The sequence below is a fragment of the Emiliania huxleyi genome, assembly GCF_000372725.1.
Source record: "Emiliania huxleyi CCMP1516 unplaced genomic scaffold EMIHUscaffold_280, whole genome shotgun sequence".
NCBI lineage: Eukaryota > Haptophyta > Isochrysidales > Noelaerhabdaceae > Emiliania > Emiliania huxleyi.
Window position 1 is genome coordinate 31,901 of NW_005199925.1, and position 9,713 is coordinate 41,613.

The 9,713-nt window shown below is 67.0% G+C and overlaps 4 protein-coding genes across 4 annotated transcripts in view; 1 reads left to right on the forward strand and 3 right to left on the reverse strand.

The window, feature by feature from the left end:
• Positions 1-791, reverse strand: part of EMIHUDRAFT_238996 (hypothetical protein) — a gene marked incomplete at both ends in the record, with an annotated part of 1,820 nt that extends 1,029 nt beyond the window's left edge. Inside the window, one exon of the mRNA XM_005776221.1 lies at positions 275-791. Coding sequence (XP_005776278.1) covers positions 275-791 — 517 coding nt within the window. The remainder of the gene's footprint in view (positions 1-274) is intronic.
• Positions 792-1,211: 420 nt separating this feature from the next.
• EMIHUDRAFT_74262 (hypothetical protein) lies at positions 1,212-1,688 on the reverse strand (the record flags this gene model as incomplete). The annotated part of the gene is made up of 1 exon (XM_005776222.1): positions 1,212-1,688. The coding sequence occupies one exon, from the start codon at positions 1,686-1,688 to the stop codon at positions 1,212-1,214; it is 477 nt and encodes a 158-aa protein (XP_005776279.1).
• A 3,477-nt stretch (positions 1,689-5,165) lies between these two features.
• Positions 5,166-6,206, forward strand: EMIHUDRAFT_238998 (hypothetical protein; the record flags this gene model as incomplete). Its single annotated transcript, XM_005776223.1, has 1 exon — positions 5,166-6,206. One exon carries the CDS (start codon positions 5,166-5,168, stop codon positions 6,204-6,206), a length of 1,041 nt encoding a protein of 346 aa, XP_005776280.1.
• Positions 6,207-6,595: 389 nt separating this feature from the next.
• Positions 6,596-7,938, reverse strand: EMIHUDRAFT_443934 (hypothetical protein). Its single transcript, XM_005776224.1, has one exon. The coding sequence runs from the start codon at positions 7,900-7,902 to the stop codon at positions 6,793-6,795; it is 1,110 nt and encodes a 369-aa protein (XP_005776281.1). The 5' UTR covers positions 7,903-7,938; the 3' UTR covers positions 6,596-6,792.
• Between the last annotated feature and the right edge of the window lie 1,775 nt (positions 7,939-9,713).

The following is a 9,713-nucleotide window of genomic DNA, read 5'->3' on the forward strand; positions in this document are numbered from 1 at the left end:
GCTGCCCCTCGTGGTGCGAGAAGAGCTCGATGGCCTGGGCGAGCAGGTCGCCTGCGCCGGACAGGGCAGCGGGCAGGTCAGCGGGACAGGTCTCAGAGTGGACGAGGGCCCCGTGACCGCAGGGGTGACGTCTGGCAGGAGGGGGCAGAGAGAGAGAGGCGTTCGCCGAAGCTCATGATGATCATCGCGGTGAGGGAGGAGGCGCGGAGGGGCGAGTCGCGCAGGTAGGCGCGGTACGACGAGCACGCGGACTTGGCTCTCCTCCGCGGCGCACGGTGCATCGCCGAGCGAGCCGCGAGGCCGGGCGGCGCCCTCGCCTCCCCGTCCTCGATGTCCTCCGAGCCGCGAAAGTCGGACTCCTCGATGTCCGAGTTCTTGAAGTCGAACTTGCGCCGCTCTTCGTACTCTGACTCGAAGTCCACCCCCAGCCACGGCGGCCGCGCCGGCGTCAGCGAGCCGAGCTGCACCTTGACGTCCCCGCTCCTCGCCTTCCTCCCCTTGGGAAGCTTGGAGCTCGAGCCCTGCGCGGCGAGCGGCGGCCGGCGTAGGCCCGGCGGCGTCGTCGTCGTCGCGGACGCAGGCTGGAGGACGCGGCGGAGGTCGAGCGCGCCGAGCCTCTCTACGGATGGCTCTGGCTTCTGCGCGTCGACACTTCGCGACGGCGCGGTCAGCACCGCACGCCGTTCGTCGATGGCGGCGCAGCGAATGTCCGCCGCCTCGGCCTCGGACTCGGGGCCGCTGTGGTAATTCCGGGCGGAGGCCCGGGGCGCAGCGTTTTTGCCCTGCTTCATTGACTGTCGCTACACAGTGCTCGAAGGATACTCGAGTACGGCGTCCGACCGCCAATGCGGCGCTGTTCATAGATCTATAGCGACCCAAGAGACCTCGGGGGGCGAGCTCATACCCCCGGCCCGCCCACGATTTTCCGCTCCCTCACCTGCCTAGGAATCTTGTACATCTTGTTTTGTAGCCGCGCTTTCTCTCTTATACCGGTACCTTTGGGCTGTCGTCGGGATCGTCCTCGCGCGGTCTTTCTCTTGTACCTATCCCCGCTCGCCGTTCCCCACACCGCGCCTGGCCCTCAAATCCCGAGGTCGAGAAACATGCCCAAGTGTATCCCGTGCGGTTTGCCGACCGCCCCCGCCCAGTGCGCCCGGTGTGCGTCGATTGCGCCTGCGCAAGGCCAAGGGGCGCACGCTGAGCGAGCGCCGCTAGGTCGCGGGCGGCGGGGGGCTGGGCCCGGATCTGGGCGCAAGTGTAGGGCTCGCCAAACACGCGTGCTCTCGCGCGCCTCGGAAGTCGGCCGCGTCGACGTCCGCCTCGCGGAAGGACGCGTGCGTCAGGATGGCGCCGCGGAAGACGGCGGACCGGAAGTCGCCGTGCGACAGGTCCGCGTGCGACAGGTTGGCGCGCTCGAAGCGTGCGCCCGCCCAGACGCCGCGGCGCAGCGTCGCCGAGACGAGGCGCGCCTCGGAGAGGTCCGCTGCCTCGAAGCTCGCGCCTTCACCCTCCGCCGCCGCCAAGTTGGCGAGCTGCAGCGTGGCGGACGAGAAGTTGGCGCGCGAGAGAGTGGCGCGCGCCAGCCGCGTCCCGCCCAGCCGCGCGCCACTCGCGGAGACGTCCTCCAGCAATGCACCCCGCATGCTCGCCTCGTGCAGATCGGCGCCGTCCAGGAGAGCGCCGCGCATGTCGACGCCGTCAAAGGAGGCGGCGCGGAGCGACTGCCGCCGCAGATCCGCCCTGCGCAGGTGCCCGCACGCCCCAAAGTTGGCGGCGGGTGCTTGCCGAAGCTGCTCCTCGAGGCAGCGGTTCGGAGGCGGGTTCGGCGGAGTCAACGGCGGCGGTCTCGGCAGTGGAGGCGGAGGAGAGCTGGGCGGCGGCACGGCTGGCGGCGGCGACGGCGGCGGTGGCGGGCTCGGCGGCGGCGTGGAGGGCGGCGGATACGGCGGCGGAGGCGGCGGCGACGGCGACGGCGGCGGCGGAGGCGGCGGCGACGGCGACGGCGGCGGCAGCGGCAAGGGCAGCGCCGGGAGGTGAGTCAACTCCGAGTTGAAGGCCTTTGTCTCTCCGAGGAAGACACTGACCCCCGGGCTCGGCTTGATGCGGCACGCGTGCCCACCCATGGGCAGCACGTGCCATACCGGCTCCTTTTGGATTATACAGCGGTTGTACGGCCCGCCGGTGAAGTGGTAATCGGTGGCGACGCAATCCGATCGCCCGAGGCACATCGACTGGCACTCCGCCTCGCTTACGCGCCAAATCTCGTCCACCGAACCATACGCGCCCTGCTTCACCCGGCAGCCGCCGCGCTTGCCGCCAGCGAGCGGCCAGAGGCCGCCGTCACCAGCGCGTCCGCTGCTGCGCCCGCGGGAGGCTCGAGAAACGTGCGGCTGCAGCGGCGGCGTCTGAAGAGCGAGCGGCGGCGGCGGCGGCGGCTGAAGAGCGAGAGGCGCATGGAGAGGTGGCTGGAGAGGGTAGGAGACGACGAAGAACGCGGTTCTCCAGGGCGGCGGCGGCGGCTGTTCTGCGATAGGAGGCGGCGTAGACGGTGGCCATCGAGCTAGTGCAGGCGGTGGTTTAGACACCATCCGCCCTCTCAACTTGCCAGTCGGTGCGATTCCAAATCTCTCTTTCGATGCGACACCGCGAGCTGGCACGCCGTAAGCAAAAAAACTTTGTATGAATTGTGATTACACTACCGATGGAGATGACTGCTCTATTTATTTATATACACCTCGGTTCAGCTCATCTTGGACGGACGGTGATGCGGGACCCCCTTTCGACTCGGGTGTTGTGTCGTGTCGTGTCTCGCTCGGGGCCGCTCGGCGCCCTCTCGGTCGCGTGGGTGCTGGCAGCAGGCTGGCTCAATCAAGAGAATATAGACTCTCACCTCGAGAACTTAACACATTTCCCGCTCACTACGAGAAGCCCCCGCACCGCACCGTGGCTGGCCTCGCGCCGCCCTCGCCGCCACCGCCGCCGCACGCCCGCAGACTCTGCCAGAGAGACAGCGGCGCTGGCTGCTGCGCCGGGGGAGGCCTCGCCCCGCCCCCGCCATAGTCGCGGCCGTCAACGATCGAGTAGCCGCGGCCGAATGCGTCGTCGTACCGCCTGTATGACGCTCTCCTGAGCGCCCGTCGCTCATCGCGCGCGAGCTGCTCCACACCCTTCTCGCGCATCGCCACCTCGAGCTTGCGGGTCTTGCTCCCCTTATCTGCCGCCTGCTGCGCCGAAGCCTCGCGCGCCTCGCACAGCGCCGCATCTTTGACCGCGTGAGAGGTGATGTCGTACGCCACGCCCTCGCTCTTTTGGAGCGAGGGCGGCAGCCGCCGGTACGACTTGTGCGGCTGCTCGGCCAGCGCCGCCGCCTCCCTCTCCCTCAGCCGCGCCTCCTTGTGCGGGTTGTAGAATTCGCACTTGAGAGGGTCGTAATCGTGCGTCTCCCAAAAGCTGTGCGCCGCTCGCCGCCGCTCCCTCGCCTTGTCCGCTGCAGTCCGCTCCTCGTGGCCCCGCACGTACCGGCCGGAGAGGAGATCGTGCTCCCGGGGCCGGCTCGTCGCCGTCTGAAGCTTTGGCTTTGGCTCGCCAACGAGCTCCGCATCAGTGGGCCGTGCGGCGGGCGGGAGGTACGAGTGGTGTGCGACTGAGACGCCAGAGAGGATGTTGTACGGAAGCTCCCGCCTCGCGGCGCTGGTTGGCTGGAGCGCGTCGCTGCCGGCGGTCGAGGTGGCTGTGCTGGAGGTGCTGCTAAGGCCAGGGTGCTTGCTGCGCAATGTGAGCAGGTCGAACTCCGACTCGAGCGAGGTCTGCCGGTCGCGCGCGCGGTTGAGGTGACGGGTCACCATGGTGACCTCTTGTTCCCGCACCGAGGCCTCGCTCCCGTCCGTGAATGTCTGCAGCAGCGGGTTGTACCGGGCCTGCTCTGCGTGCTTGGAGGCGTGCGTGACGCGTGCCCGACCCTGCTCGTAAGCCTCCAGAGGGGGCTGCGCCTTCCGACCCGCCTCGTACTCCTTCAGCATGGCGCCCCACGCGGGCACGTCCGGCTGAATCATCGGGCCCGCGGGCATGCGGCTCGGGAGCTCGGCCGACTCGTCGAGGAGAGATGTAACCGGCAAGTATGCAAAAATTTCTCGCTAGGCGAGAGGGCGACAGGGTACGACAGACATAGGAAGAGGCGGACGCCCAAGGGTGGGCGACGGCTAGCGCACCACACCCCTCTCCTTAAAATCCCTGTGTGGTGGCGGCGTGCCGTCCTCCCATCCCTCCCTTGGGTTGTCCGTTTTCTTTCTTTCTTTTAGGGTACGACAGGACAGTATGTATTAGTAGGAAGGTGAGTTTTGGACGGAGGGTGGACGCGTGCAAGCCCCGCAGAGGTGCGGGCGAGAGGGCGGCCCGAGCCCGAAAGGGCCCGCCCTCGGTCTTGCTCTACATGGTAACGGATAAGAAGAGAAACACCCCCGGGATATGGACCGGGACACGCTGTGCCTGTGGTTCAGACGTCCCCCCCCTCGACGCAGTCGAGTGACTCACATGAATAGGGAGGAGAAAGTGTCCCCCCCATATCACCACAGACGCAGCACAGGGGCTCCAATCCTGTCCCCCTGGGGGCATTTTCGTGTCGGCGCTGAGGCGCTGCTCGACGCTGCCGGCCTCTTCCGCCGCTACCACGTGCAAGCCCCGCAGAGGTGCGGGCGAGAGGGCGGCCCGAGCCCGAAAGGGCCCGCCCTCGGTCTTGCTCTACATGGTAACGGATAAGAAGAGAAACACCCCCGGGATATGGACCGGGACACGCTGTGGTTCAGACGGGACGCGTCTAACCAGAATCCTTCTGGTTTATTCCAGCCCACTACTTCTCTTCCACCTGGTGGTGCGATGGGCTCCCTCCCGCGTGCTGGCAGCCCTCTGTCTGTAGCATCAGGTGCAAAGGAAGGAAGAAAGAAAGAAAACGGAAAATAAGGGAGGGATGGAGGACGGCACGCCGCCACCACACAGGGATTTTAAGGAGAGGAGTGTGGTGCAAAGGAAAGAGTGGGCTGCCCACCGGGGGCGGCGAGATGCATACTTTCGATTGCTTGCTTCGGCGGGCGGGTGACGGGCGACACGCGCACACGTGTCCCAGCATATACACACTTGCTCAGCGGCACGGACGCTCGCGCGCCACGACGATGGCTTGCTTCCTCGAGTGGAACCCGTGGGAGTCGGATCGCGTCATGGGACTGAACCACCAGATGTCCTCTCTCTCTTGCGCTCTCGGCGAGGCCTTCTTCCTCAACCGAACGCTCCTCGTCCCACACCGAATCTGCCTCGACGCCAAGCACGAGGCACGGCAGCGCGGACTGCGGAGACAGATCGACGAGAGCTGCACGGCGCGTGGCATCCGCGCCTTCTCCGTGCCGACGAGCGAGTTAATCGACCTCGACTTGCTCGGGCGCGTCGTCTCGATTGCACAGACCGCACTCCCGCGCCGAGCCGGCGTGAGTGGAGGATCCATCCCAGCTCCCGAGTCGGCGGTGGACATCGACAGGTCTTGGAAGAGCGATCGCGTGGCCGCCAGCTTGCCGTGCTCGGCCGGCACGCGGCTTGTGCGGCGTCGCGTCTCTGGCTTCTGGTTTCGGCCCTGCGGGTACGGCATCACAGACACGCGGGCGCTGATGGCAGCGCTGCTGGGCGCCGTCGGCGCTCGCAGCAAGAATCTTGCCTCGGCGCGAGTGCTGCCACACCTGCTCCGAAGTGGCCTCTTCTACAGCCGTGCGATCAAGCGAGCCGCTCGCGCAGTGCGCCGCAGCATTGGCAGCGCCCCTCCGCCTCGCCGGCTCGCTCGCGCCTCGCGCGCCTCACGCAGACCGCACCGCGAGTTAGGCGGGCCGTTCGCCTCTCTGCACCTGCGGCGCGGCGACAAGTTTTCGTCCGGATGCGAGCGAGCCCAGTTTTCGCTCGAGGAGTGCGCCTTCATGGACGAGCACACGCGGCCGGAAAAGCTGCTGAGCGCGCTGCGGCTCTGGCTCCCGCCGGGCACGCGCCTCTTGATCGGCTCGACGGAGCCGGCCGCCTTTTTCGCGCCGCTGAGGAGCACGTACACACTCCACTTTGTGGACGACTTTCGGTCGGCCTGCTCCGACCTCGCCGCGATCACAACGAACTACGCCCTCTACGCTGTCGAGACGCTCCTCTTCTTCGCCTCGACCGCCCACGCGCGCGCCTTGTAGCGCCACCACCACCACCCGCTACCCTCCCGCCGCCGCCGCCGACCTTGCCCGCGCCGACCCGCAGGTGGAGACTTTTGGCTTCTCGGCGGACTGGTTTGCGGACGCTTGCTTCCCAGCCGCTGCGCTGGCGGCATCCGGCGCGCACCCGCATCTCGCTCCCCCTCCCAACGTGAGGGGCGTGGAGGTGTCGTGTGCTGATGCCGCCGGGCTCAAGGTGAACGGGGTCCGGTATGGCCGCGCGTGCATCGACAACCCGCCCTGCAACCGGATGAGCTTTCTGCCCGCGCGACACCGGCCGGCGCTCAGCTGCAACTCATCGGTGGTCGATCCGCTCGTGGTGAGCGACCGCAAGTGTGGAGAGAGGAGAGTGGAGCTTGCGTTGGCGGGTAATGGTCACAATGTTGTTGTTTGAGGCAATGCACACAAAATTTCTCGCATCTCTGACACGCACACATTGCGCTTAAACCAAGATCTCTCATCATGGACGGGAGAGAGAACCCTGCACCTAACAAACCGTCACCGATTCCGCGATCGCCACGCCGTCTGCACGCTGCTCTTGTCGGTGACAATCGCGCTGGCACCACGCTCAACGGCCAAGCATGGATTGGTGGTGGTCGAAACGATCCCTGTCGTAGCGATCGTATCCGTATCCGTTGCGCTGCTGGCGGCGCCACTCCTCCTCGCGCCTCCGCTCCTCCTCACGCCGGCGCTCCTCTTCGCGCCGCTCGCCGTGCTGAATCGCCATGTACCCTGCGACGGGGTGGCCTTGCGAGGTGAGGGCGACACCGAGAGCGTTGTCGTGACCGGTTGCGAGCAATGCTCCGTCGAGTAGCAGCGCTCCCAGCTTCTTCTCCTCCGGTGCTGCAGTCGACGGGCCGGCCTCAGACGCCTCAGCGGAGCTGTCTGCCGCGTCCGCGGCGCCATCCTCTGAGGCCTCCAGCCAGCGACCGCCTCTGTGGTAGTCGCCATAGTGCTCGTGGTGGAAGGGATCGCCGTAGCCGTAGCGCTCTTCATGGCGGTACTGCGGCTGGTCATGGTACCGCGAGACCTCCTCGCGGTACCGCTCCTCGTCGCGGTACTCCTCCTCGCGCCGCTCCTCCCTGCGGTGCTCACCCATCTCCATCGCCGCGAGGCCCAGCATCGGGTGGCCCTGCTCCGCCAGCTCCATACCGAGCAGTTCGTCGTGGCCAGTCATGAGGAGAGCGCCGTCGAGGAGAGCGCCGCCGCCCCGCTTCTCCTCGGGCGGGGTGGCCATGCCCTCAGACAGGGTGCCGAACGCGTCGCCCGTCGCAGCGCCGGACGCCTGGTACGCCTCGCCCTCCTTCTGGAAGTCAAAGTCCGGGTCGGTGAGCTTGCGGCGGCCCATCGATCCGCCCTCGGCCAGCGTACCGAAGTCGGAGGTGGTGTCAGTGTTGAGGTCCTGGAAACGGTGGCCGGTGTTGGAGGCGGAGTCGGAGCTCGCCTGACCCAGCCCGCCCGTGATCCAGTCGAGGCCCGTTTCGATGCCCGCCGTGGTATACTTTGCCCCTGTGACGAGGCCCATCCCGGCGAACTGAATCCACGAGGCCGGACCGCGCTGCTCGTCGGGCGGTGTGGTGATGGCGCCGCCGAGGTAGCCGTCGTCGTTGGTGAGTGGGTCGCCGCTCGACGCCGGGACGACGGGAGCCGCTGGTGAGGCGATGGCGAGCGCAAGCATGGTTGGCGAGGAGCAGGAGACAGGAGCTTGCGGAAAGTGCTCCTTGAGTCGCAAGGTGGATTAAATTGGCCCTTTGTTATTTCCCGTTTTTACTATATGGTACTAAATGGAAAATAAAAATCCCCGCATGCGAGAGACGGGCCCGGCGTGACGCGCGAGAGAGGATATGGGCAGCGCGAGCAGGATCATGTGAATATGCCTGCAACCTGTTTCCCTCCCTGGATGTATGTGCACTTGAGCACTAGGCGAACCCGACGCTGCAAAAGGAACTTCCGCCTCTCCCCAGGCGCAGCTTCGAACGCAGCTGTCAAGCTCTCATCCGGGCGGCAACGGCGGCGATAGCGATGGCGGTGGCGACTGCGGTGCCTCAACGGATCCCGCTGCCCTGAACGCCGTCGAGGCTCCCAGCACGCAACGCGCAGCTCCGGGCGCGAACCTCCTGTAGCCCTTCTCGCCCGACACACTCGAGGTAGCGCTGATTGCTGTGGAACGCAGTGGCGCGGTGCGTCTGCCGCCGCCGGACGTGCGTGTATAGGATAGGGGCAACGGCAGACAAACTGATGGACGGGAGGGAACCGAGAGAGGGCCACCGCGGCCCGTCTTGCAGAAAGAGCGCCGTAGAGCGAGTCGGCCAGGCATGGAGGCTGCTGCCGCTGCTCTACCACCTCTCACTCAGTATACTCGAGTACGGCAGTTCGCGTTCGCTTTTCATCATCTCTGAATCACGAAAGAAAGGAAAGAGCCTACATACGCATGTATGTATGTAGTAAGGTGAAGAACAGCCAGGCTCGGACTGGACACCAACGCGGTATGGGTGGACGCTGTGGACAGACGATGATGACGGCACGCACGAGCGACACACAGACACAAACAGGCTCACAAGACACACAGCCAGCTGGCTGCCACACACCCTCCCTGAGTTGGCGTACACATACGCATAGGGGTGCTGCGCCACGGAGGCACTCCGGGCGGCGTATGCGATGTGGGGGGAGGGCCGGGGAGATGCTGCCTCGGCGCGCGCTGCCGCGACGCGGCACGGAGTCGACCGGGCCACGCCGGCGAGGGAGATGCGCTCCAGCGAGGGCCGCGTCCTTGAAACCGCCGACGCGTTCCTGGACGACAAGGCCGATCGACTCTGGAGGACGCGGTCGGCAGCACTTCGCGAACTAGCACAGAAGGTTCGAGACGGCACGGATCTTGTGCTCTTATGCGCGGGTAGGATTGAGTCCTGTCACGGCGATCTGCTGAGGAAGGGGATCCTAGCCGAAGCGGCGCAACTCGAGGCCACCAGCAAGAGGAAGCCGCGCTCCGACAAGGGCAAGCCGAGGGGTCCTCGGGGGCCTAGGGCCGACTCGGTGGAGACGGCGGCCCGCATGGGGGTGCTGTCGACCTTCTACCTCCGGCACGCTTATGGACGGGACAGCCCGGGGCTGCATGAGGAGGACGGGGTGCTCTCCGCAAACGGGGGGGTGCTGTGCGCAGGGTGCGGGGAGGAGGCGCCCGGGCTTGGGGCGCGGGACGGGGAGGGGGGAGGCGGCGGAGGGGGCGGCGGGGGGCGGGAAGGGGGGGGCGTCGCGGGGGAGCGGGGGAGGAAGAGGGGGAGGGACCCGACTGAGGAGGAGGCGGTGGGGGTGGAGGGTGGGGAGGCGGGAGACGTGTTTGGGGAGATGGGGGATCGGGAGGGGCGGGAGGAGAGGGGCGGGCCATCGAGTGGGGCCGGGGCTGGGGGCGGGAGGCGGCGCCCGAGGGGCACCAAGCGCGAGAAAACGCGCAATCGGAGGGAGGCTGCCCGGCGGGAGGGTGGGCTGACT

Coding starts and splice junctions, on each gene's coding strand:
- EMIHUDRAFT_443934 (XM_005776224.1), bottom strand. CDS start 7,902: ATGCTTGCGCTCGCCATCGCCTCACCAGCGGCTCCCGTCGTCCCGGCG.